This window comes from Podarcis vaucheri, assembly GCF_965113315.1.
Source record: "Podarcis vaucheri genome assembly, chromosome: 5".
NCBI classification, from domain to species: Eukaryota; Metazoa; Chordata; class Lepidosauria; order Squamata; family Lacertidae; genus Podarcis; species Podarcis vaucheri.
This window is the reverse complement of record NC_138763.1, coordinates 24,041,448-24,069,233: the sequence shown is the minus strand read 5'-3', so window position 1 is coordinate 24,069,233 and position 27,786 is coordinate 24,041,448. Positions and strand designations below refer to the sequence as shown.

General features: G+C 39.1%; 1 protein-coding gene across 1 annotated transcript; it reads right to left on the bottom strand.

Annotated features, from left to right (window-relative positions):
- Positions 1 to 549: 549 nt before the first annotated feature.
- Positions 550 to 27,786, bottom strand: DHX36 (DEAH-box helicase 36). Its single transcript, XM_082224005.1, has 25 exons — positions 27,277 to 27,786; positions 24,832 to 24,950; positions 23,716 to 23,932; positions 22,908 to 22,946; positions 22,452 to 22,622; positions 22,288 to 22,367; positions 21,199 to 21,273; positions 20,857 to 21,023; positions 19,918 to 19,999; positions 19,590 to 19,730; positions 19,044 to 19,146; positions 16,978 to 17,065; positions 15,726 to 15,781; positions 14,752 to 14,816; positions 13,029 to 13,172; positions 10,332 to 10,449; positions 8,531 to 8,629; positions 6,866 to 7,039; positions 6,553 to 6,639; positions 5,078 to 5,161; positions 4,876 to 4,975; positions 4,698 to 4,788; positions 3,492 to 3,612; positions 2,604 to 2,756; positions 550 to 1,251 (listed from the first exon to the last, which is right to left on the bottom strand). The coding sequence occupies exons 1-25, from the start codon at positions 27,499 to 27,501 to the stop codon at positions 1,066 to 1,068; spliced, it is 2,985 nt and encodes a 994-aa protein (XP_082080131.1). The 5' UTR covers positions 27,502 to 27,786; the 3' UTR covers positions 550 to 1,065.

Below are 27,786 nucleotides of genomic sequence, written 5' to 3'. Positions count from 1 at the left end.
TTGTGACAACCATTTTTGTAACTGGTTTAGGAAAGGTCCTGTGAGCGGGCCACATATTGTCTCTGTGAGTTTTATGAAATGATCTGCATTTGCTTATGTTTTCTATTCAATATTAATTTGAAATCTTCCACTAGAAGCTGCCAGTTCCAGATATTGCAGGAGGTTCCTGCGATTTTAAACAGCAATACGGCGCACGCAGTAATAATGTGCATATGAAAATGACTAGCATATAGGCATTTAATAAAGACACATGGGTTGATAAAAGTATTCCAAAAGAAACTCAAAAAAATCTTTGCATCACTGAAACAGCTACTCAGTGTACAGTTCATGTACACTTAAGCTCCACTGGAATGAAAGAGCCTATTGCAAGCCCCCGTCTCAAAACTACATTATTTGTCTAGGTTGGAGACTAAATCCTGCTCCCATTCCAAAGCTGATTGCTGGTATTTAGATATCTACCCAGCTCTCTAGGCATGTGCAGCTGTAGCTTCTGGATCATCAAATACGATTTCCCACCCTATGGCCCATAGATGAATAGGAGTACATATGTTTAGAAAGATCTAAACATCAAGCATTTATTTAAAATGTGACAATGCTTTTGACACAGCAGCCCTCGTACATCTCTTTGGGGTGATGACTTTGGTTGTTTCACTCTCAGCAGCATGCCCTTACTAGTAACTCCAGAATGTAAATAAAAGGCTAATGGATAAAAAGAGGCTTCTAGCTGCTAACGTGAATCACTTTTCTTAAAGTAACAATTCCACAGTTAGCAGAAAAACAGTGTAAACACCAGAAGAATGTAAAAAAAAATCAGTTCGTGTTCAGTTTCATCCAGCTTTTTACCTGACAATTACAGTCCTCATGAAGCAGCGTCATACATGCAGAATACAACTATGTGGCACTGGCAACTAGATAAACAGCTACTTTATACAACGAACGCCATACACAGCCGTTATGAACTACAGATACTAAAAATGAAATTCCAAGATGCCAGATGCCCAAAGATAAACTGTCAACAATGAACCAGTAAAGCTGCCATCTCTCCAGTGGCCAAAAGGAACAGTGTTAACTATATTCTTCGCTCTGGAAACGGGGGGCAGAGTTTCTGGCAGTTTCATTCTCCTGTGTTGTGATTAAGTCTATAATGGCTGTCAGCAGTGCAGTGTCAGTTGATTTAGTATTGTTCCAGTCCACAGGGTGTGGGTTTTCTATTTTCTCTTGTAGAAGGTCATCCAATTCTTTTTTCAAATCCTGTGGATAAAAGGATGTTGGTTCAGAAAGAAACCAAGAGCAGAAAGTTTCGAAAGTCATTCTATTTTTCTATAGTGTCAAAAACTTAATACATACTTGGAAATGAAATGTATTATTCTCTTTCATTATTCTGCATTTTGCTAAGAATGTGTGTCAAACCTCTTGGAAATTTAACTAGCTCTTTTCTGTCCAGTTAAATGTAACTTACTTTAGGTACAGCTTTATCTGTTTCGAGTTATTCAAGAACTGTACTGTATAAAGCACTTTGAAACAAAGTAAGTTTCTCATAAGGATAAAAAAAGAATTGCCAAAGGAGTCAATGGGTTGTATCCAACTTAAGTTATATGCAGAGGAAGCCCACTGAAATTAATGGAAGGAAGTTAGCACTGTCCCTTAATTTCAATGCATCTGCTTTAATAATGAATTTGGATACAACCCAACGTCTTTAAAAGAATCCCATTTTCAAGCTGAAATAATAGTTGTGATTTAGTTAAACTGCATATTTTCACATCTTGTTCAAATTTACAACTTCACTCTTGATAGCACTTTTTAACAGTAACAATAAAAATAGCTGATATAGGCCAAGAAAAGACTAATGTGAAAAAAATGAGGCAAAACACAATAAAAAGGCAATTATTTTTGAACATCAGATAAGTTCAGTCTTATTTTAACATAAGGTGATTGATTCTTAATTAATTGAGTCTTAATTTAACATAAGGTGGTTGGACTCGATGGCCCTTGTGGTCTCTTCCAACTCTATGATTCTATGATTCTATATTTGATAAATAAGTGAAATGTTTTAGTTTTTAAGATCCTATTGTAATTCTTCCCCAACCCCTTTCGGACAAAAGCTATCCATCTGGCATTAAAATCTGGTGCTTGATTGTACTTCATGTATCTCAAGGTACAGGTGGGGGATTGAATGAACAGGGCTGTACACTGCTTATCTAAACATTGATTCTCTCTGATTACTCCACTTGAAGTGCCTTTTTCTGGAAACAGATCTGGTGGAGCAGGAAAATATCACATAGAAATAAATGCAGTATCTCCCTGTTGATTAATTCACCCCCCCCCCCCAAAACTAGGAAGGAAGGAGAGAGCATTTCACATGAAATCCTAAAATGACAGGTCTCTCCAAAATGAAAATGTCTGAAAAGGACTGACGCCTGAAAAGATCTTTCAAGTTTATACTTTATAGGAAATTACAACACAGCAATCTAAGCAGACGTTGCCCTTTTTTTAAAAAAGAGAAAGAAATGTTTTTGTAACGCCATACTATATAAGCTGTTCCAGGAGCAGGGCGGTTGTTTGTGTAGAAGAAAATCTGAAAATGAAATGGGGAGCCCACTCACCTTCACTAGCTGTGCTATTCTTGCTGGAGACTGAAAAACAATCCACTCATCCACAGCAATTGTATCCTGATCTTTGTCCTTCTGAATAGAAATATCTCCCCCAAAGAACAAAAGGCAGTATGGAGAGACTTCTGTGCAATCGTACAGGTATATCTGTAACAAGGAATGCATTCAGCACATATAAACCATGTTACCACGTTCAAAATAGGGCACGAGAATGTTCCAGTGCATACTGAAAAGGGGATCTCAAGTTACTTGGTTTTAAACTTGTGTGTAGTTCCTATGAAGTGAAATATTAATAATGTGGCAATCCCTGGAAAACACTTCAGGTTCAAGGTTTTGCGAAGCCAAGACAATTATTATTTTAATTGTGAAAGGTTTCATTCTCACAGTTAGCTGCATTACATACAAACAAGTGCTGAGCAAAGATTTGCTGTTCTTCATTGACTAGAAACAAGAGTAGTCATAAGGCATAGCTAAAATATGTGATATCCCTAGGCCTGTAAAAAACAAAACACTACACCCTTTTGCATTCCATGGGCTGTGCTTCTCAATGTGCTCTCCTTCCTTCTGGAATGACAGTCATAAGATCACAAGAAGCATGGAGGACATGAGAATCTGAAGAATTCCAGGCATCAGGAGGAAGAAGGGAGGGCACAGAACAGGAATGAAGTATTAAAAGTTACCGATATTGCCATCTCTCAACCAGGAGTTGTCATTTTGAGGCCCCTTGTAAAGTGCAGTGATAACTGCAATGAGTGGGGCTGCGTACAGACCAGACTAGTAAGTTAACTAAGACTGTAATTGCTTCAACAGAACAGACTGCGGAGAGACTTAAAATACACCCACATTTATGCTTAAAACAATACAAAATAAATTTTCACTTACGCTGCTTGTCCTCATCTTCAAATGGTAAACAAGCCAGTTGTAATGGAATTCTGTCTCTTCAACATTGACAGACTTGGGATGAATGTAAACTGTTCCATCTGTTTTAGTGGAAACTTTAACCCTTAAGACACAGACAAATCACTTATAATTCAGCTACAAAGGAATAACATGCACATATGTTCAAAGATTTAAGATAACTGCCCTTCAAAAAGAGACTTGTAATGTGCCATTAGGGCTATCAGCAATTTCTAAATTAGATATTGCTGCAAGATATTTAGGCAAGAACTGAAAGGAAAAGCAAGAAGGATTTTAAGCATCTATACTTTAAGAAGTTCCACTTCAAAATCAGACTACAGTATCAGATTACTTTAAAGATTTGTGTTATATTAATTAAAGAATAATAAGGTATCAGTTGAACTTCATTGCAATTTGTGTGCTCTATTCCCTTTTTCATTCTGAGCAAGAAGATATTGCTTGAATAAAGGATAATCCCAGTGATGGGGAAAGCAAAATTATACTGTCCTATCTATGATACTATCCTCATTTCAATTTCTCTTTTGAAACCCAACACATTTTCAAAACAAGAGAAAAATAAGTGATATACAGAAAGCCATTTTCTATCATCATTATTAGTGACTTATCCAGTCCAGGGCTTAGCATCAAAGCAAAATATAATCAATTTATTTTTGCTAGCCATCTACCAAATAAAACATAGATTGTGGAGACGGGATCAAGAGAACTCTGCTTATTCAGTCTTAAATTTTTATTTGTGGCTCCACCTAGTGGCAAAACTATGCTATTACATTTTGCTCAATTCAAATAGGAACGAGCAATCTGGTTATTGTACTAAGCATGCCTTACAGAAAGGATCACTATTTCAGACACAATGGACTCTTCTAGCCAAAAGAGCAGTGTAAAAAAAATAATAAATAAATTTTTGGTTCTCACTTGGGATGATCTCCACAAAATTTCTGTTCATCTGGAGTTGCAGGATCCCAAAATTAACCCCAGTATCACCTGCCCAATCTGTTGTCTCACCTGAGTATGTGGAGGGGGAGGAGGGGGGAAATAATCACATGCTCCCCCAGAACTCAAATATTCCTAGACTACATAGTTAGCAACACAAGGAAACTACGTAGAAACCCTTGTTTAATATATTCACACACACATTCTTGGTAAAAGAGCATGGAGAAGAAAAAGCCTTACATTTTTCTCTTTTTACTGAAGTTTGCTCGGATCTTTGCAACCTTTGGATATAAGCCAGCACAAATAACAGCTTTGAGTAGCTTCTCATTGTCTAGAAAAGAAAACAGCCAAGTGAATCACAATTCACAAAGGGAGAACTGAAAGCGTATCTGGTGCATTGCTCCTCTTCAGAATTTACCTGAGTTCGTGTTGGATTTGGGATCTCTGGGGCTTCTACTATTCACAAACCCAGCTGCAAGGAGATGTTCAGCAAACTGCCCTTTCATGTTACGCAGCATCTAGAGAACAGCATGAATCGATCAATTTGTTCTTACAGATAATGTCAAACTAAATCTGTTTCAAAAGTGTACGTTTTCTCGCTAGAGACAAACAACGATTACCTGCAGAGTATTTGAAGAAAGAAAATACTCCCAGCAATAATCCTTCTCACACCTGAAGCCACGTCGCTGGGCTTCTTCCCAACCCTGAAAGCACAATTATTATTATTATTATTATTATTATTATTATTATTTAGTATAGGTCCTTTTAAAGGAAAACTGGAACTGAACTGAATCTGATTTTTATATCTTCCTGATTTGAACACCAGATGGAATTAGAAAGCATTTAAAGAGTAGTAAAGAAGTTAAATATGAAGTGTCACAATAAGAGTGACCTAAAAAAATAATATGGAGTGCATTCATTCCTTTCACAGAGCTGTATTAAGCCAACACATCCAGATTAGAACTAATTCAGCAGCTAAAAGGAAGCTACCATTCATATCACTTCCTTATTCCACTGTGTGTAAAGGGGAAAACTCTAGAACGGCAATAATTAATCCTGGTCTCCAAAACAAGAGGAAGAAACACTTCATGAACTGCAAGTTGGAGGAGATACAAGATTCAAATTAGACCCATAAATTAAAATTGTTTAGAGCAAATCATAGCAGAAAACAATGAAACTTGGAATAAAAAGCTAACCTACTAGTTACACCCTCCTAGCGGTGCATCAGTTAAACTGCTAGCACATTTGCAAAGCTAAGCAGGGTCCAGAATTCTAGTTACAGGGTCCAGAATGGCTTCAAATTGGATGGGGGTGGGGAAGTGTTGAGATTCCTGAATTGCGGGAGGTTGGACTTAGATGACGCTCAGGGTCCTTTCCAACTATACAATTCCATTATTCTATGATCTCCATACTAAATGCATACTTGGGTTTAATACTAGTTTGTCACCACTATGAGTAAATCAAGTATGGACTGTGAAGATTTCATCTCTGTGCAATGTGAGCTGCTTATGCTAATATTTGAATCCTCTTTATATTATTTATTTAATAAACGATGTTCCCCCTGTGAATCCACCACCTGTCAACTAGAACAGTGCTTCCCAAACTTCACCCCGTCGTGGAGAACTTGAAAATTGCTGAGGGTCTTGGCAGACCATTTAACGACTTCTCTGCCTGTTGCAAGAATTGTAATTCCATAGAATTCAAAGTGTAATGCAACAGTATACAGTGGTACCTTGGGTTACATACGCTTCAGGTTACACACTCCACTAAGCCAGAAATAGCGCTTCAGGTTAAGAACTTTGCTTCAGGATAAGAACAGAAATCGGGCTCCGGTGGCGCAGTGGCAGCAGGAGGCCCCATTAGCTAAAGTGGTGCTTCAGGTTAAGAACAGTTTCAGGTTAAGTACGGACCTCCGGAACAAATTAAGTACTTAACCCGAGGTACCACTGTACAATATATTAATAAAAGCAGCAATGAAAATGACTATTCTGTGCAATGGATGTGCTATCTCACATCTTCAAACAAATACCCAGGAATGCCAGGGAACCACCATGAAACTTGAAGACCACTGTTGGTCAATGGATCACATATCTACCTTGAAAGCATTCACAATGGTGAGGTGATCACTTTTAGAGCTCTTTGACAGTTCCTTTCTTCTTGCGTCTGCTACTTTTTCTTTACCCTTAAGAGAAAAACACACAAAGTTGGACTAATCTGTGTATTAAAAAGAAGAAAGACAGACAGACTCAAGAGATATAACCAAGAAAAACTAAGTGCAATTTGCTGTAAGACTAAAACATTACAAGGGGGGGGGGGGAATCTTTCTGAAATTAAAGGCTTCATCTTCAAAGAACAAAAATGTAAATTTAAACAAAAATTACTTTTAACGCTCTCTATAAATACTTTACCAAGGGAATGACAAAAGGGTCCTTGAAGCTGAGGCTGGCAGCAATAGTGAGAACAGGATCTAAGCAACAGAATAAAGCTCCAAAGAGAATCATTTTTCCTATGTGTGGCTCCACTGGTAATCGCGCCAAATGGACTCCAAGGGGAGTCAATTCTTCTTGCCTATCCAAGGCATTCTGTTAAAGGGAAGACACAAAAAAGGAAGAACATAAACAATGAAAAAGAGTAGCAGAATTTGGTTGAAATCCATGTTAGAGAAGCCTAAATGCTATCCCTTAAGTTTTAAGGTACAGTGAAATTTAGTTTCACATTTATTTAGAATAGCACAGCCTGCTTACATACCGTACTTTTTGCTCTATAAGACTCACTTTTCCCCTCCTAAAAAGTAAGGGGAAATGTGTGTGCTTCTTATGGAGTGAATGCAGGCTGCGCAGCTATCACAGAAGCCAGAACAGCAAGAGGGATTGCTGCTTTCACTGTGCAGTGATCCCTCTTGCTGTTCTGGCTTCTGAGATTCAGAATATTTTTTTCCCTTGTTTTCCTCCAAAAAGTCTTGTGGTCTGGTGCGCCTTATACAGCGAAAAATATGGTAATTACAATTTTCAGCAATAAGGTTGGGACAGCAAAGAAGAGTAGCATATGTACTGGAATAAACAGGGTTGAGGAAAACTGTGAGCAATAATCATGAAGACAACTCAGATAGGTATCTAGGGTGAGGGTGCTGAAACCCCATCCACGGTTAGAATCTCCCTAAGTCTTTAGACTCATTGCCTCAGTTTTCTATCGCTCAGCAAGATGCTTGCTTTGAAAGTACCCAGATGCCATGTACAACTCCAAATTAATGAACGTACACACAAATTAGCAAATCATCAAGACACAAAATTCTGAGCACCAGAATTTCTTGTTTCAACAGAGTTTTAGGAATTGACTGCTTTTAATTAAAGGGCTGGTGCTGTGATATTTTTAATGTAATTATTGGTATGTTTTAAACAGATTTTACGTATGTATATAGTTTTAATTATATTTGAATGATTGAGTTTTCTATTTTAGAAGTTTTCCTTTTTATCTGTAAGTTGCTTTGAGTCCCATCAGGGAAGAAGACAGGGAATAATAATAATAATAATGATAACAATAGGTGATTTTTACTGTTGTTCTCAAAGCTTATTTGAATTTTAATAAAATACCAGCTGAACAACTGCAGGAAAATGAGCATGCACTGCCCATTGTGCTTTAACTAGTGTAAAAATTCATTATCTTATTCCATTTCAATGTCCTGATTTTTCTAGTTACATCCGTCATCAGAAAAATTATAAAAACAGTACTTTCCAAGTCAAAACTAGATATTATTTGATTTGGGTGAAGTTCAATTTTAAATTGCACTAAGGTTTAAACTACACTTCTTAGTGCAAAAAGAAGTTTATTAAATTAAGACTTCAAGTGTTTGATGTTTTCCTTGCCTTAGATGCTAAAATCATACATAAAGCTTAGACAATATCTACAGTAAACATTTGTAATTGCTCAGTTTTCTGAATGATTTCTAAGTACCATGAATGAACATTCTCAAGCCTGAACAAGTTGTGAACTGCCCAAGTTCTATGGAAGAAGGCTACTATACAAATTGGTTACTTAAAATAAAATATTAGTACAGGAAATAAATAAAAAATTACCAGCTGCATGAGATTTTTTATGGATAACAACACAGCATCACGTGATGGTGGATCCATCAGTTTGCTCAGAAAATGGGCAATTCCTCCAAGCTTTAAGATCTGAAAGGGAAAAAAGTTCATCCTTGTTTATAAACTCAAACTAACTTGCAAAACACCTTCAGAATTATCAATCAAATGCTTTCCCACTGACTCATTTTTTAAAAGCATGAACAGTTAGGAACAGAACTTTCAATAGCGTTCCACAGAAAAGAGACTCTAATTATTATTACTACCTATTATTATTAATTAGAATTATTATTTCATTTTACGCATCACTTTCAATGAAGCTTCTCTAAGCAATTTCACAATGTAATAGTAAATTCATATACAAGATAACTTCACATATAAAAACAATTTCAAATCAGTTGCAGATAAAAACTCGGACATAAATGTCCACTTAGAAGACATGTTGAAAAAGAAGTCTTCAACTGATGCTGAAAAGACAAGAGATGGTGTCCATTTGATATGTAAAGGAGTTACGAGCCCGGCTTCGGTTGGGGAGGGCGGGATATATATTAAAAATTATTATTAATATTATTATTATTATTACAGCCATACCTCATGTTACATCTGCTTCATGTTATGTTGTTTTTCAGGTTGCGTCCCATGGCAACCCGAGGTACCGGAAAGGGTTACTTCCAGGTTTTGCTGCTCGCGCATGCGCGGTAGCGCTAAATCGCACTTTGCGCATGCACACAAGTGCCAAATCGCACCACGCACATGCGCAGATATGGCGCTGCAGGCTTTTCACATTGTGAACGGGACTCCAGAACGGATCCCGTTTGCAACTGGAGGTACCACTGTATTTCCAAAGGGGAGATACTACTAACACCCAAAGCCAGATTACAACTCCATGCAGAGCACAGAGATTGGTTGGGTATAGAAAGAATGAGACAATATTTGTATGGGGAGCCACCACTCTGAACTTAGCTGATAGCTTATTGGCAACCAGTGCAATTCTTACAACAGCAGCATAATACGATGCTAATATAGTGTCCCAATGAGCCGTTAAGCCACACATTCTGCATATATGCAGCTTCCGGGTCATAATAATAATTGTAATAGTAATAGTAGTAGTAGTAGTAGTAGTAATACCCTGCCCATCTGTCTGGGTTTCCCCAGCCACTCTAGGCGGCTCCCAACAGAATATTAAAAACACGACAAAACATCAAACATTAAAAACTTCCCTAAACAGGGCTGCCTGTTCAGGGGCAGTCCCAGATACAGTACCTCTCTTGATTCTGATGTTACAGAGAACAGGGTATCATCAGCATATTCATGACATCTCACCCCAAATTTCCTAATAACTGTTCCCAATGGCTTCAGGTAGATGTTAAACAGCATGGGAAACAAGATGGTACTTTGCAGCACCCTTAACTAGCAAGTTTTGCACTATCTCTGAAAGACTAACATACAAGATTGACACCAATCCTCACTGAGGTCATTCCACAGCCTCAACGTAGTTGCAGCAAGAGCTCTGCTCCTTGCCACACGTGGCCTCACTTCATACAATAGAAGCACATGGACAAAAGTGCAACGTGCTGAACTGCAGGGCTCATATGGCAATGTAGATCCATTGCTAGATATGGAAGAGAAGCCTCTTTTATGAGCTCAGAATCCCATCTGCCACAGACGGCAATAGAAACCACTAAAGTAATATAATCTGGATAAATACTACTTGAGCGTCCAAATCTTTATGCTTGATGCAAAATCCTTTACCAGAAAGGCTACCCAAACAGGGTATATATAATATATATATTACCTTGATTTGCAAACAAAGTTCTTCCAAAGGTGTCCTCAGGATTTCTGGCAACTGATAATCGTCTAACAAACTGGCACGCAGACCATTGTACAAGTGGTAGCAGTTACCAGGCTGGACTCTGCAGGAAGTTAAATATTTTGACACTGTAGTAACATTGATGTGTTATAAGTTAAAGCGGCTTAGCAGTATACCTTTTATGCAAAACTTGCAATGAAAGAATGACAAGCTTAGGTGCTGACCCTATGGCTCAGCGTACCATCAAGAAGCAATTATAAAGAGAAGCAATGATCTAGGACAGGGGTGGGGAACCCCAGGCAAAGGCACAAAATGAGACCCTCCAGACCTCTTAATATGGACCTCAAACCACACCTCTCATCAGCATTACTCTGTCCCTTGAGTGCTTTTGCCTGGCTGGAATGCGTCCCTTTAAGAGTTCTGTGCCAAGATAGAGGAACAGGTGCATGCATGTGCACACACACACAAAAAAAAATATGTGTGTGCATAAACCTCTGGCTCCTGCATGGCTGAAATGTAGCCTACTGTTAGAAGGTAAGAGTCATGGTTGTTGCTCCACCCTTTTTGGCTCTGACCAATATTGCCACTGGAATGAAACCCTGGAAGGAAACACATCCCTTGAGCTAAAGAATGTTCGCCATATCTGATCAAGGACAGCAGCCTGGTGCAAGTAAATGAAGAAAATGTTACCAAACCAACACCAGCTTCTTTTTATATATGGCACAGGGAATAATAAATGCAAATATGGTGTGGGCAGGGATGATGTATCTACCTGACAGTCTGACATATGTCAATAGAAAACTAAGGACCACATTGCACTCCCCTTTAATCAGTATGAGACAATAACCTTATAGGATGGGATTGCACCAAATCTGCAATGCAGTGAAAGGTTATGCCTGATTGGTCTCACAAAGGATAGCTGAGTGAAGCAACTTTGTGCAGCTAAACGGCTATGCACCTATTACACATTTTTCTGTATTCACCAATGCTCTTGAATACCAGAGTTCTAAGCAAATTCATTTCCAAGTGATTATGTGGGAAGATATTAAGTACTTCCACAGTTAGTGGGAGTAATTTTCAGGTAGCAATACTGTGGAGGAAAACTTTCAAGCATATGGATGCTGAACTTTCTTTTTCTTTACGTACTATCTGGTAAGTAGATAATATCTAGAGAAATGCACTGAGTAAAACATGCTAAGAGAGTAATCTACAGGACATGATTTGTACTACATGTACATTAAAGGTAAAGGTACCCCTGAACGTTAGGTCCAGTCGCAGACGACTCTGGGGTTGCAGCGCTCATCTCGCTCTATAGACCGAGGGAGCCGGCCTTTGTCCAGACAGCTTCTGGGTCATGTGGCCAGCATGACTAAGCCGCTTCTGGCAAACCAGAGCAGTGCACAGAAATGCCATTTACCTTCCCGCCAGAGTAGTACCTATTTACCTACTTGCACTTTGATGTGCTTTCGAACTGCTAGGTGGGCAGGAGTTGGGACCAAACAACGGGAGCTCACCCCGTCGCGGGGATTCAAACCGCCGACCTTCTGATCAGCAAGCCCTAGGTTCTGTGGTTTAGACCACGGCGCCACCCGCGTTCCTCTACATGTACATTAACTCACCACCAATTCTTTGTGCTCAAGAGCCCAACCTCCACTCACACAGCATCTCCACATAGGGAGCGAGGAAATTGGGCTACAAGACCTATACGTATCAACTAGGCATATGTGCTGTGCCTATAGTCTTAAGGTTTTATTTGAAGGAGTTCAACAAATGCAAACGATGCAAATGTCAAGATAGTGAAGAATTTTTTTCTATATGGTATTTTTAGACTGTAATAGAGAGATCGTGCTGCTGAACTACTTTAACTTCTAAAACTAAGTTTAAATCCCTGAAGAACAGTTGCGTTGGACTATGGAAGTAAAAAAAGAACCCTAAGAAATTCCTGTTAACTGCTAAAAGGCTAACAGAAGTATTCTGGTATGAGGTTTTGCAGGTTAGAGCCTCCTTTATCAAAGATTTGATGATACAAGAGGATGCTCCAATCTTTTCATGCTCCAATCTAAAATGCATTGGGCTCCACCATACCACTTTGGGTATTCAGTCTATAGAAATCAAATATCAAAGGGGCAAAAAACAAAAACAAAAACTAAGCCAGCAAATAAAGTCACTAAAGGAAAAGCTTCAGATTAATCAATAAAGTCAGCAAAGTGAGGGGGAAAGTTAATGTATTTAAAGTAAACTTTAAATAATAAACAAAGTAATAAAAAAATGAACAAAGACATTGGATTCTTATCCCATTATACATGACTAAGCCATTTCTCACCTTCTCACCCCTTGGCTTTTCCTGTAAGACCTATTACAGTCGTTAAGAGTCGTCAACAGGCTCATCTCAGCTATCTGCCAATCTCCCATTCCCACCACCCTTCTGAGTAATACCCCTCCCCACCTTCTCACTATATAGAAGGATCTGGCAACTTCTGTTTCAGTGTATCTGAAGAAGTGTGCATGCACACGAAAGCTCATACCATGAACTAACTTAGTTGGTCTTTAAGGTGCTACTGGAAGGAATTTTTTTATTTTAAATAATAAATTTATTATTATTAAATATTTGAAAATGTTCATTATTGCAATAGCCATGGTTTCCCTGCTTCTGTCCATTCTGTTACGATAGATTACTCTTACCTTCCTGCTCTACCTTTCCTCTGCTTAGCGTTTGCTTTGCTAACCCACTCCGCAGCCATCGTGCTAATGTTGTTCTGTGTATCAAAGTTAGTTTCCTTTATCTTTCCTCCATCTATAACATATACCACATCGTCTATGGTGATGCTGCAGAAATAGGAAGCAGGATGAAATGGTTAGCTTTTGTACATCAAATAGAGACAATTTGCATTGATTACGTCAAGCTGTAAAAGAAATTGCCCCTTACGAAACACACAAATTGTACTGCAATCAATCGTAATGAACAGAGACTACCACTTGCTATAGTTTTGCTATTTCTTACATAACAAGCACAGATCCACCAAGGAGTGAAGTCTGCAAGAAAACCAAAAAGCTAAAAATGCTCAGACTGAAGCAAGACAAACTGAACATGTCAGAAGCTAAGACTATCGGCGGACATGCTTATGTTATTATTATTATTATTTTACAGATTCATAAACCACTTCACAGCCACAAACTACTGCAGTAGTGTGCAAAAAGATAAAGGAGGTAAAATACACAAAAAATAACACTAACAATAAACCAATTTTTACATTGATACAATTAATAGCCCATAAGATGACTGGGTCATACTTAAGGGAAAGTTTTTAGATCTAATCATCAAGACAGCAGGCACTTGTCTAACTTCAGTTCCAGTACTAGTCACATAAAACAACATTGGGCATACTAATCTGGAAATAAGTTCTATTTTTAAGCAAGCATGTTTTGGGTTGGAGCCTTAGGATAATCAGCTGTAAGCATACTTAATGGAAACTGTTAGCCCTTGGGGTTTTCTAACAAGCAATCCAGTCTAGACAGCACTCCTATCTAATTCCCAAACTGTCATTGTAATGGATATTGAGGAGGGAAGTGTCTGGGTTATAACTTCTTTTGCCTAGCTTCATGTGCACTGTTTTAGGGATGAGGGTCAGTTTCAACACCTAACTTATTCCACAGGCCATCACATCTTGCTTAATGCTGAAGCCAATTTATATAAAAGCCGAAAAGGAACTGTTGATCATATTGTAAACAGTTTTTCTTAATGAATACAGCTCCCCCTGCAGCTCCAAGTCAGGAAATGCCAAAGTTTCAAGGCAAGGCTTTGCTGTTGATCCTCTCCTCTTGAGGCACAGTCCGCTTCCTGTCTAAACTCTAAGCACATCTTCTCATGATCTCTTGCTCTGCACTGAGCCATTTTTTTCTAATTTTACCTCCCCTCCACTTTCCAAACCTGCTTGCATTTTCTGTTATTCTTCCTCTCCAAAAAGGAAAATGCAAAAACATTGTTTACCTCGGCCTTTATTCCCCCCCCCCACTTTTTATTGGGCTCCCGGAGGACTGAAAACTGTTTCCCTTTCAAAGAAAAAAAAAGGGGGGGGGGACATTGCAGGCATTGTGCTTAAAAGTGCCAGCGTTCAAAAAGAAACTCCATGGATTAATTGGGCAGCACTCAAGAGACCTCTGATATGTGTTGAATGTGTTGCTTTCCCTTGGACAGTATATGCATTCTACACTAAATTTTCACATTAAACTATCTGACGAATCCAAAGTGGAAAAGCAGCTTCATTGTACATATTTTTAATTTATTTTATTGCTCATTCCACCACATAAAGGAATTAAACATTTTAATTTACACTTTTGATGAAAACACTCCTTTTTCCCAACAAGTTAATTTCAAGCATTGCTAGAAGCATAAACAAAGATTTACCTAGTCTCAGCGATGTTGGTAGCAATTACAATTTTACGGACTCCAGGGGGGGTCCTTTTAAAAACCTAAAGAAAAACAAAATCAGAAAGAGAAAAAGTGTTTGTTCCAGAAATTTCTTTCTCATCCTAATATTTGTTTACTTAATTTAATTTCTTTCAGTCAAGACATGCAGATGCATACACTCATCACTAAATTTAAACACCAGAGCAACTACGCATTAATGGATAGTTGAAACATTTTATTAAGGTATTATTACAACAGCAATCCAAGAAGAAAAGAGTTATTTGGAATGAAGGATATGATCTCTTGAAAAGCAGGTGGATTGAAGCGTCCCATGTTTTAACAGGCATGGCACAGCCCAGTTGAGACATTGTGTTCTATATCATAGGGAGTGGCTGGGTAAACCCAGCCAGATGGGTGGGGTATAAATTTATTATTATTATTATTATTATTATTATTATTATTATTATTATTATTATTATTGACACATGAGCCCACACTCTGGTCCCGATTTCCAAGGACATGGAGATTCCACAATATGAAAAACTGATTCCTTCCTTGCTGCTTAGTAAGACTAAAATCAGTTTTTTAATGTTACTTAAAATAATAAATACGATTGGGCAACAAATAAACATATGCACTTGAATTCAGAGAAACAACAGGGGAAAGTGGAGAGGATGGAATATGACCTCCTTGCCTCCCTCATCCTAGTGCTAGTCACCCCAAATACCTCACTAAAGGTGAGACCCTGCTAAACAAGGTGGGTTATGGGGTGGGGACTGAAAATCAGAGGCATATTTGTTCCCAGAAGTTATCTTCTACCCAGTATTTCCACCAGCATTTCTCTGGATCCAACCAAGTTAGTTATGTGAAGGCACAGCTGTTGCAGTCATTCTACTTTAGTTTAAAAAACTGAAAACAGATTTAGAATACTCTATACCAAAATAACGACCACTGCTAATTATAAAACTTACCTGGGTCTGGTTAACAGTAGGCATCAACGAATGCAGAGGTATAATAACAAACCTATCTGAAAAATAAAATTGGCATTATGGTACTACTCTAAGTAAAATTCAGTTTGAAAGAAAAACTAAAAATCTAGAAGAAATTAAAAATATAAATGCGGTACAGTTGTAGGAAAAATGAACTATTTTCTTCAAGAAGCCACAGATTCTCGTTACAAATAATATTTTTGAAAGCACTAGTTAATTTATTCATTTTATGTTGCCAATAACAAAGAAAATTCATAAGCTTTCTATATTTTGCCTTAAATATTGCCTTGTAGCATTAAACTGAAAAAGTCTTTGAGGTCAGCAGCTTGTTAGGTAAAATTAAAATTAAACCTTTGAATATTTTAAATTTATTCCTAGAATCATTAACGGCTATCCATTTGATTCACCCAAATAAACTTATCTGCTCTCAAAGCAAATACAAAGCTCAACATCCTTGAAACATTTGTTCCACAGTGCGTTATGTTTGTGCAATGTCATCATGCAAAACCACATTAAGGATGGAGACTGCTATCCTTGACATTTAACAGTAACCAATTTATTCACGGGCATGGCCAAACTTGGCCCTCCAGCTGTTTTGTGACTACAACTCCCATCATCCCTAGCTAAGAGGACTAGTGGTCAGGGATGATGGGAAGTGTAGTCCCTAAACAGCTGGAGGGCCAAGTTTGGCCATGCCTGAGTTAGGGGGATTTACCAGCCAACACTGTAACTGACCAGATGCTATCACTTACTGGTCCCCTGCAGTGGCTGTTGGGATGCCAGTTCAACCATTGCATTGCATTCAAATGCATTTTTAAGAAAGACAGTGGGAATTATGGTTCTGGCAGTCATGCAAAGGAGAAAGATGCAGGGCAACAGGAAGGGGGCAGAGGCTCAGAATGGCAGCTAGAGAAGTTCAAGTAGGCTTTAGGGACAGAGAACCCTGCCCTCCAAGTGTTACTAAAGCATCTTTGACAGGGCTAATTTAACTGCTCATCCTAATTTAAGATTATTTAATGTAGGCCAACATTCATTTGAAAAGGGTAGCTGAATTCTGAACTTGTCTGCCAACTTGCATATGCTTAGGATGGTGAACATCAACAGCTATGTTGGCACTATGATGCTGTGTTGATAGTGCTGCCAAAAGGTGCTGAGAGGGTTTGGGTAACAGTTTATAAAGAAAACCTCTAGTTTACAGCAGAATATTTTAAGACAATCAAAGAAGATGATTTACCTGACTTAAACATAACTTGAGACATCAGAAGGTCATTTAGAGTGCTAATGTTGTCCCATCCAGGGAGAAATACAAGTATTGCACCATCCTGCATGAAAACAGGTAAATGGAGAAATCGATTATCCAACATAGATGCATAGTTCAACCCATAAAGCACACATCATGGCCAAGTTCAGACATGTTGTTAAGCCACAATTTAGGAAGTTTGGATCCCGCTCACAAATTTAGTTTGTTTCACCTAATGTTGATTTGTGCCCCCTCCACAGGGTCTCACCTCCTCTTTGAATAGTCAGCTTGTTTACAAAGTGAGTGGTGCAATCAGTCTGTTGCCTGGTAGGATGAGGAGGGTACAGAGGTCTGTGAAAATGCCAGCAAGAAACTCTTAGCTGCCCAAGTAGTTTTGTTTGAGTCTTGCATCCGCGCACTCAGATTGGTATCAGGGAAGGGGCAACACAACGAATTAGAATTAAACCAGGGTACTGAACTTGGATGTAATGGCAGACTACAGTTAACATAAGCCAAGATTCATGCACCAATTTTAAACCATGGGGTTTCAGAATATGATTTGCTAGGCAAAAACAAGCCATGATGATCCCACTGGGGCAGATTCTTATTTGCAAGCAAACCAGGGATTAAATATTGTATCCAATTCAACCTGTAAACTTTATTTTTGGTATTTCTAAAACCATGCAATCACATTCTTAATATTATTTGCAATTTGAAAATTATATGCAGCAGAAACACTTGATTCTGAGTAACTTTTGTCCCCCAGTACCACTACTGTCACTATCACAATTTTATCAGGGAATAGAGAAAAAAGCGCCAAAATACCATTGAAAGCATTGGTAATCGTGAAGGCAGTATTATCTGCGTATGTTCGATTTGATTATGTGAACCAACATGAAAGACATTATTGCTCAAAAACTATCTTAAAATAGTATATTCTATTTTCAAAACTTATGGTGTTAAATAAAATGGGATTAAGCTAGAACTTAGTACAAAACCAAAATTCTAGTCCCTGAAATGTTTGCTTGGGAGCAAGAGACATTGAAATATCCTGTTGAAGCCAAAGGATGTGTGATTTGGTTCTGAAAAGCATTTACTCAATTTTTTCTCTAAGATTAGTGCAGTATTGAGTTTAACATACAAGCACAGAAAAACATTTGTAGCTGTTGTCTTTACTTGTTTGTCAACAGAGTCAACAGAGTACAGTGGTACCTCGAGTTACAAAAGCCTCAGGTTACAAACACTTCAGGTTACAAACTCCACTAACCTGGAAGAGTTACCTCGAGTTGAGAACTTTGCCCCAGGATGAGAACGGAAATCATGTGCCGGTGGCGCAGAGGCAGCAAAAGCACGCCTCTAGCTAAGAACAGTTTCAGGTTAAAAATGGACCTCTGGAACGAATTTAAGTTCGGAACTAGAGGTACCACTGTAGTTAAGATTCCAGGCTACTCTTGAATTTTTACTATGATGTAACTGGAATACAACAACATTAGCATAGCCCCTGTTTGCAGTATTGTGGTGGTGCAGTGATTGTGCCTGGTAATCAGAATATTTCTTTACTAGAGACAAAGATACAGGACCATGGCCAATAACAAACAATAGTTTAATAATTCTTCAATCATATAATCAACTCTTGTAACATATAAAAAACATTTTTAAAAAGACAGTGAAAACAACTTTATGTATTAGTATTAACACATACAGGGAGAAGAACTTTATATTAATCCCTGTGATTTCATATGCCTCACATCACAAGTGCACAGTTGCCTACAAAAATTCCAAGAAAACAATTCCTTACAAAATAATTTCCCTCTACAATCATTGCGTAGAGCCAACACCAACTTATATTGTTTTTTAATTATGATGAGCATGAGTCAAATTTAAGCCTTTTTAAGTTCCATTTATTTTAGTAAGGGTTAAGGTTAAGTAAGTGCTTAAGTCTCTTCTCTTGAAATCTAGCAGATTTAGAATCAATTAAGTTTAGTTAGGTTGACCTAATCTAATTAAGAAGAGGAAATAATTTAAAAAGTGAAGTCATATTTAGCCAAGTTGAAACTCACCTCTTCTTCAAGTGCAATGTATTTGATCAGTGCTGCAATCAAATCAAGGTCAACTTTCTCATCATCCATCATTTCCAATGCATCAATTGTACTTTCTGAATACCTAGAAATCACGTACAAATAAAAAGCATTCTTTAACCATATGTGCTATAGTTAAGTTTAGCACAAGTACACAGGCTCTTGTTTTATACAAACAGCAAAAAAGGAGACTGGTTAAAATAAACACAGATCAATAGAAGAAACTGCTGAAGGAAGACAACAGAACAGACTGGATCCTATTTGCTTTTAAGCCCAGAACAAATCTCAGTCTCTCTTAAACAGATAAACTGCATGTTTATTCAGAAGTTCTACTGTGTTTAATAATAGTAATATATTTATATATCACCAATCTGGCTGGGTTGCCCCAGCCACTCTGGGTGGCTTCCAGCAAATTAAAACATCAAATATGGTTTGCTCCCTAGAAAGTGCTAGGATTGCAGCCATAAAGTGTCTGTCACATATGTAACAAAAATCCGAATGTTGTACAAAAGTGAAAAATAACCCTACCGTCCTCTCAGCTTCTTCAAATAATCTGGCCACTGCTCATGATAAATTTCTTCTTTTTCTTCCTTTTCTGGCCTGCTTATGTGCCCCTGCATAAACCTCTTTTTCCAATGTGGTCTGCGATCCGTATTTTCTGGAATGTATCTTCAGAAATAAATATAGCATTCAGTAATAATGTTTGCATATTAAGTAAAAAAAAATTTTTAAATCATTCTAAATATCTCAATATAGTCTTCATATTGGGAGAAGACAGGAATCATTATACGTCCAAATTCTGAGTTTTGGTGTCACAATGAAAAAAGGAATTAAGAGGAATTGTCTTCACACTAACCGTAGCTTCTCAATTACATCTTCCAAAAGGTACTCCTTGACAGGATAGGTGAATCCAGGAATATGGATCATAGGACAACTGTCTGTATAAAAAGGGGGAAATATATATTACATCACCTACATTTTAGCAAACTGCATCATGCTTGAAAACAAGATACAAGACACAAATTACAGAAAGCTAGAAGCATGAAGCTTATACAAAATAAAACATTTTTAAAAATGCTATTGTTATAGTAATCAAAAAAGCTAGTTAGGTTGTTTTTATTCTATTAGAAAAACCAAAGTGGCTTAGAATGTTTAGGGAAGTTTTTAATGTTTGATTCTATTTTTAAAATGCTGTTGGGAACCCAGCCAGATGGGTGGAGTATAAACTATCCTTGGCATCAACTCAAATGTTCAAAATGCTGCCAAAGATATTGGTCACTGAAGTTGCAAAGTAAAATGTTTATTGCACACAGAACATGATACTTCACCTGACAAACTGACTTTGACAAAGAATAGTTATACCAGAATATGTGTGTGTCTTTTAAGGTGTCATAGAACTATTACATGAAAATGCCAAGTATTCAGCATTTCATTTCATGCAGAGATAAATTTAAAAAATAAACAGCATCTATTTTGTCTATTTATTTTCAGAAGTACAGGCAACTCCACACTTCTGCACAACTGCGCACATGTGCGATACCTGAAACCCGGAAGTGGTGGAAGCGAGCTGGAAAGTCCTCCTGGCTCGTGAGGAGACTCTCCCCAGAGGGGTTTACTGATGCTGCTCTGCCTCCCTGCCTTACAGCTGACAAGTGGGAAAGCAGTGGCAGCCTGGAATGTAGCCCCCACACAAGGAGGAAGACACCTGTCTTTTGTTATTCTATGATGCTTACAACATTCATAGCAAAATACAGGGGATTATTACACTTGTAAAAATGTAGGTAATTTCACGCACCAAAATAGTCTGAGAACTTCTCGGCATTCAGCGTAGCACTCATCAATATGACTTTCAAGTCGAGTCGTACACTTAGCAGATCTTTGATTATGGTCATTAAAACATCTGATTGGAGATTTCTCTCATGGATTTCATCAAGGATTACATGACTAACACTGGCCAACTCCCTACAGCAAAAGAAGTACAGAACTGATAACCCCCCATGTTTATAAGAAACAAAATGTTAATCAGCAGATATGAAATAAATAGAAATGAGTACAGCAAATACAACTATTAGCAGCTGCTGATAAAGCTTTGAGGAAACGCATTCAAAAAAAAATTTTGAAACAGAGAAACACATACTTATCTGACTGGAGCCACTGTAGGACAATTCCTGTTGTGCAGTACAAAATTGAGCCTTGTTTCCTTGGCAACCGGCTGAAAGATAGCCATTAAAAACAATACTTCAGTTCCTCTTGATATTGCTTTTGAAAAAGCCAGAAGATACTTTTAAGTGTTATAATGACAGTCAGTACACCTTCAGCTGCACTCAATTCAAGCATCCAATGTCTGGTTGTGCAATATAAAAATAAAAGCTGCAGTTCTATACACACTTATTTGGAAGTAAGCTTAGTTGAAGTCAACTGGACTTCTGAGAAAGCATGCATAGTTTGGCTTCATGGTATGCTCAGCATGCAGCCAACAAACAGAATATCTAAGGTATGACACAACAATGCTTAATTAACCCATTTTACAAGTTGTTGCTAATCCAAACAACACACACAAATGCCACTGCTTCTTTCTTGGTTGCTCACCTGTTTTATATATACACATTACTTCTAGAGGAACATAAGGCTTAACTTGACAGCAGTTTAGCAAAATAAAAGTTGCAGCGAAAAGTAAGTCTTGTGAGGACAGTTGATTCAAAGGCAAGTGGGTGGCCACTTACATCACAACTCAGGTTGGTGCTCTACTTGGTAATGTATTGTATTTGTTACAATTCCTCACAAATATTTGTGGTAAGGTGTTCCTATTTGTGGCAACACCCACAAATGGCTGAAAGATAGCCATTAAAAACAATACTTCAGTTCCTCTTGATATTGCTTTTGAAAATAATTTGAAAACTTATTCTAGGTGGAATAATTAACACCTGAAAATACATGAAAATGCCATTCCCACGGTGCAGCTTATCAGATGGAGCTCTGTCTGCATGGCTGTATACACAAATACCTCATATGAAATCTTACAGCCCAGCCAATAAGCATTTGCTGACACAATCATTCACAGAACAGGTTACTAATTTTGTCACCAAAAGTTACATTGCTGCATCTGTGGAAGGAGATCCCCCTAGGTAAGTAACAGCACAGCAGGGATGCTAAAAACATATGCTCACTCTAGTCTGTGCATAGGCATTCTTCAAGTATAAAAACTAATAAGCAAATACTCATGTACCTTTCAAGCCGAATTTGATATCCTGTACTCTTCCCATTACCACATACTTCAGCCCTTTCTGCCGCAACTCTCTCTGCTACCTTAACATTAAAGAAAATCTGTTAATGTTTTCTTCTTTGTAAATATGGTTACTTTATCCCAGAACAGATATAAATGTCACTTACAGAGATAGCACTGATCCTTCTAGGCTGAGTACATACAATCCTGCAGGAAGACCCCTTCCCTCGCTCAATATAGTCATCCAAGATGAACTGAGTAACTTGAGTTGTCTTTCCGCAGCCAGTTTCCCCACTTATAACAGTTACTCGACTGCTATTTATGATGTTTACAAGCTCCTATTAAAAACAAAACAAAAAAATGAAACACACAGTAATCACTCTGCTGTGTGGAGATATGCTTCCATGCCCTCGTTCAATTATGCACTGAACATTACCCACTCTATAAAAAATACACCAGGGACTGAAATTGTTCAATGGTGTTTCTCTACACAGTAGAACACACAAACGTTTTCCACTAAATTCTCATTGCCTTTTAACATTTAATCAAATATTTTTCTTTTCCAAATCTTAATGCCCATCTGAGTTAAGACAAAAAGGCTCATATTCAAGGTATGTATTTACCTTTCTCATTCCATAAGAAGGCAGCTTCTCACGAAATCTCTGCAAAGTAAAGAAAAATTAAGTGAAAATAGAGTATATTTATAATAGATATTTATAAATTTGGTAAGCAAATTGAATACGATTAGTGATGCTGTTAAGCTATGAACTGAAGCACCAACCTATTTTTTTAAAAAAGCATGTTAATGTTCCATCTAAGATGCTGAGAATCATATATATTAATAATGTTTTCAGCTGCAACACAACATTAACGCTTGCCTTTTCCACTAAAGGAGAAGAGGAACTAGAACTATATCAACCTCTGTGTTCCTAAGCAAGTTCCTTGAGGAAAGTCAGGTTTTTAAAGTTCCTGTGCAGTAGGGATAAAAATGAAATGAAAATATTATTTATTTGGGGGGGGGGAATGATTAGCTGCCCTTCATCAGAAGATTCCAAGGCAGTGTACAAAAATATATCTGGTTCATCTTCATAACCTAAATAAGAAGCTGGTGCAGAGCTCTTGACAGCAAGCCCACATGACTGGGCTGCCCATTATACCCAATAATTTAATTCGGATCACAATTGATTACACTATATTCATAATCTTGGCTACTAGATGAAATACAGCATAAAAAACCCTGCTCAGGGTTTCCACATATATTATTTCATAAATGATATCTATAATTTCTAGCCAAAAGCATTTATGCAAACTTCTATTGAGATAGATACAATTAGAGATCTAGCATAGTACAAATGGAAATACACTAGCGCAGTAGAGCTTCATCTTCCCATCCTGCGCTCAATATGCCCCAAAATCTTCTCTGGAGGCTACCTGCATTTCAATATATCTGGAATCAGTTTTTTTCTTTTTCAATTCTTCTTTAAGTTGCTCATCTAAATTAACATCAGGTTTATTTTCTTCTAAGAGATATTCTGAATCTTGATCAAGGAATGTTTTTTCCAATATTGGTCTAGTTCTTTTAGGCGCCCTCTCAACAACAGGTTTTTCCACAACAGGCTTCGGTTTTGGAGGGGTCTCCTTTGTGTACCTGGAAAAGGTGTGGTTAAGCATAAGTCATCCAGCTCTAAGAAACACACATCAGTAGATAAATTTGGTATTTATAGTTTTGATCTACAGTCCTGTGTCCAGCTATGAGTAAATAGGTGATCCCATCCTGTAAACAACTTAGGTGGCAGCTGGCAAGCAGATAGCTCAGTCGGTAAAGCATGAGACTCTTAATTTCAGGGCTGTGGGTTTGAGCCCCATGTTGAGCAAAAGCTGCCTGCATTGCAGGAGGTTGGACTAGATGACCCTAGTGGTCTCTTCCAACTCTACAATTAGAACTCACTGCTCTGCTTGCCTGGATTTTCCTCCCTCCCACACCACTGATATTTTGCCACAGTACTATCCCAATTACACCCTGTGCTGTATAATCCCCAAGAGGCCACAAAGTTGCAAGATAAAACAAAAACCTGAGATGAAAGTAGCTCAATAAATGTCACTAGCTACAGGCAACCCCCGATTTGTGTAGGGGGTGCATTCCAGGTCATTGTGAAATTGTGTGCAACTGAAACAGCCTGCAAACAACCCACTCCACCCTAACCCACCTTTTAGTGATTTCTTTTATTACATTTCTGGGCTACTTCCAGATTTGGCGCTGTGCACATATTGGTTGCCCCTAAAATGGGGGTTGCCTGTATTTTAGTCATTATTATTCCAAATGGTCAATTATTTCCCAATTTAGAAATACTGTTGTGATGTGATGTTCCATAAGAATATTAAGCACGAAAACAAATGAAACTGAATACAAATTATTATAGTGTTTGATAGTAAAACAGAACATAGCATGGCATGTTTAACTATTTTATAATGTAAACTACCCTTCAGTTGGTTTGCATACTGCTAACATACTGCTAAGATTTGACATGAAACAAAAAATATTATTACCCTTCTTCATCAGACCACCAAGACATGGCTTCTTGTTCTTTTTCATTTTTGCTCTGGACAGTGTTCAGCAACTGCACAATCTGTTCTTCTCTGCGCTCATCCATACGCACCACAGCTCTCTATATATGGAAAGAACAATGGATTTTAACTAAATCTTAAAGTATAGCATACTCCATGCTCAAAAATCTTGCTCCAATTATCTCAAAGACGGACACTCCTCAATATTGTAAAAGGAGGACTACATATTCTAAATACTAAGGATATGTCAAGTTACTACTATACTTTAAATTTAATGTTCTGTACAAAGTTGAGAAAGTCTTCATTATCCCTAACAGAAACACATAGTAAAATTCTCTGACAGCATACACCACAGGACACCAGCACACAAATCTTCTCCATATGGAAGAACATTTCCTTTCATACATACATGTGAGGAAAATGAATGCTATTGTTTATTTTATACCCACCTGAGTGGCATATACGTGGATACAACTACTCAGTGCTCAAAGAGGTTCCTTTAAGCATCATGCAAATGAGAAAGGCATCAGCCACAACAAATGTGCCTTGTGGGGCATGTTTGCGGGACATTCTTCAAACCGATTTTAAAAGTCTGACCTGTCATCCCCTTCCTCTCAACTTGTAGCCAAATCCCCAATCCTCAAAATATGCCTTAGAGTTGAGAGGCTCACTGGAGCAGATTTGGGGCATACATGGGGAGAGGAAAGAAATAATCCCTGCTGCAGAAGCAGGACGCCACTCATGCAGCAGTGGATACAACCCTTGGTAGGATTACTGCAATGCCCTCTATAGGGGGCTTCCCTTGCTGTTGACTCAGAAACTGCTACCATTAGGGAGGGATGCACACATTTGGCAGACAGGATGGGAAATTGGATGTCCAACACCCCCAACCTTGCAAAAAGTGGGGTGAGATTCACCGTCTTGGGCCAGTCACTCCAACTGACAGAGGACAGGACTGGGCAGAAGAGTTGTCTTTCTATTTTTGCTGGGAGTCTGAAGGGCCCTGCCCTGCTTCTTTCTACCTGGCTTAGGGCGGGGCCTGACAGCTCCATAAAGGAGTGCTTCTGCTGCTGCTGGGCAGAGAGGGTTGCGTTTTTGTTTTTAAAATTGCTTTTATTTTTATCTATATCATTTTAAACTGTGATTGATATTAATGCTGTATTCTTAGATTTAAATTTTATGAATTATGTGGGAATTGTTTTCCATCTGGCTGTGTACTTTCTGATGTGTTTTATTTACTGTTTGTAACTTTTGTTATGCTGGTAATTACGGTATGCAAATCTTGTCATGCTGTAAGCTGCCTTGAGCATTGTTTTAACTATGGAAAGGCAGTATACAAATAAAATGATGATGATGATATTGTTATTTCCCTAAACGGCCCTGTATACCTGAAGGAGCGTCCCCACCCCCATCGTTCAACCTAGACACTGAGGTCCAGCGCCAAGGGCCTTCTGGCGGTTCCCTCACTGCAAGAAGCCAAGTTACAGGGAACCAGGCAGAGGGCCTTCTCTGTAGTGGCACCCGCCCTGTGGAACGCCCTCCCACCAGATGTGAAGGAAATAAGCAGCTATCCTATCTTTAAAAGACATCTGAAGGCAGCCCTGTTTAGAGAAGTTTTTAATATTTAATGCTGTAGTGTTTTTAACACTTGACTGGGAGCAGTCCAGAGTGGCTGGGGAAACTCAGCCAGATGGGCAGGGTATAAATAATAAATTATTATTATTGTTCCCCAGTGCGCTCAGGAAGAACGAAATAGGCAGGCGCGCCACACCAGCTTTCAAAGGGCCTCTTGGATGTACAGGTAAAGGGATCCCTGACCATTAGGTCCAGTTGTGGCCGACTCTGGGGTTCGCTCATCTTGCTTTATTGGCCAAGGGAGCCGACGTACAGCTTCCGGGTCATGTGGCCAGCATGACTAAGCCGCTTCTGGCAAACCAGAGCAGCACACGGAAACGCCGTTTACCTTCCCACCAGACCGGTGCCTATTTATCTACTTGCACTTTGACGTGCTTTTGAACTGCTAGGTTGGCAGGAGCAGGGACCGAGCAATGGGAGCTCACCCCATCACAGGGATTCAAACCGCCAACCATCTGATCGGCAAGCCCTAAAGCCCTGGGTGAGAGAATACATTATGCTATGGTTAGATAGGCCCAAATATGCTCCATGAGAGTTGCATATATGCTCCATGAGAGTTGCACTTTGACGTGCTTTCGAACTGCTAGCTTGGCAGGAGCTCTTGGATGTGGGCACCTTCAAAAGGAGCGGGCCGACAGGTAAATTCCTCAGGAACGAAGGGCTTCACTGGAGGCCTCTTCTCTCAAGCGCCACCCCCCTCAGGGGTCCCGCAACTACACATCCTGGGGGCGCAAAGGACGGGTAGGCAGCGCTCGGTTGGACACCCTGAAGCCTTCCCCCCCCCTCACCCACCTGCTGCCTCTCGGCCTCTTTGCTCTTCTCGCCCTGCCGCCGCGCGTACCACAGGCCAATCTCGCGGCCCTTCAGGTGCGGAGGGGGTCGGCCCCGGCCGCCACCAGCACCACCACCACCTCTTCCGCCGCCTCCCGCTCCGCCGCGGCCAGACGACGACGACGACGACTGCGAAGCGCGGGGCCCGCCCCCGCGGCCCCTATCCCGGCGGTGCTCGTAGCTCATCTTGCTGCCGCCGCCTCCAGGTACTGAGAGTCTCCCGAGCCGGCAGACGCTAAGAGGGAACCGGAAGCGGAATCCTCGAGAGGCTCTTGTGCCGGCCCGGCCGAATCGTAATCACTTCCGTTTTGGCTGACGCGCAGGCGCAGACGTGGATTGAGGCTCTCCCTTTCTAAGTCTCTCTGTCTCTCTCTTTCCCCGCCCACTTCCCTTCCCCTCCTCTACCGCTGGAAGAAGAGGGGAAGGGAAGTAGGGGGCGCTCAGAGGGGCGCTTCCCTATCGGAGGAGGAG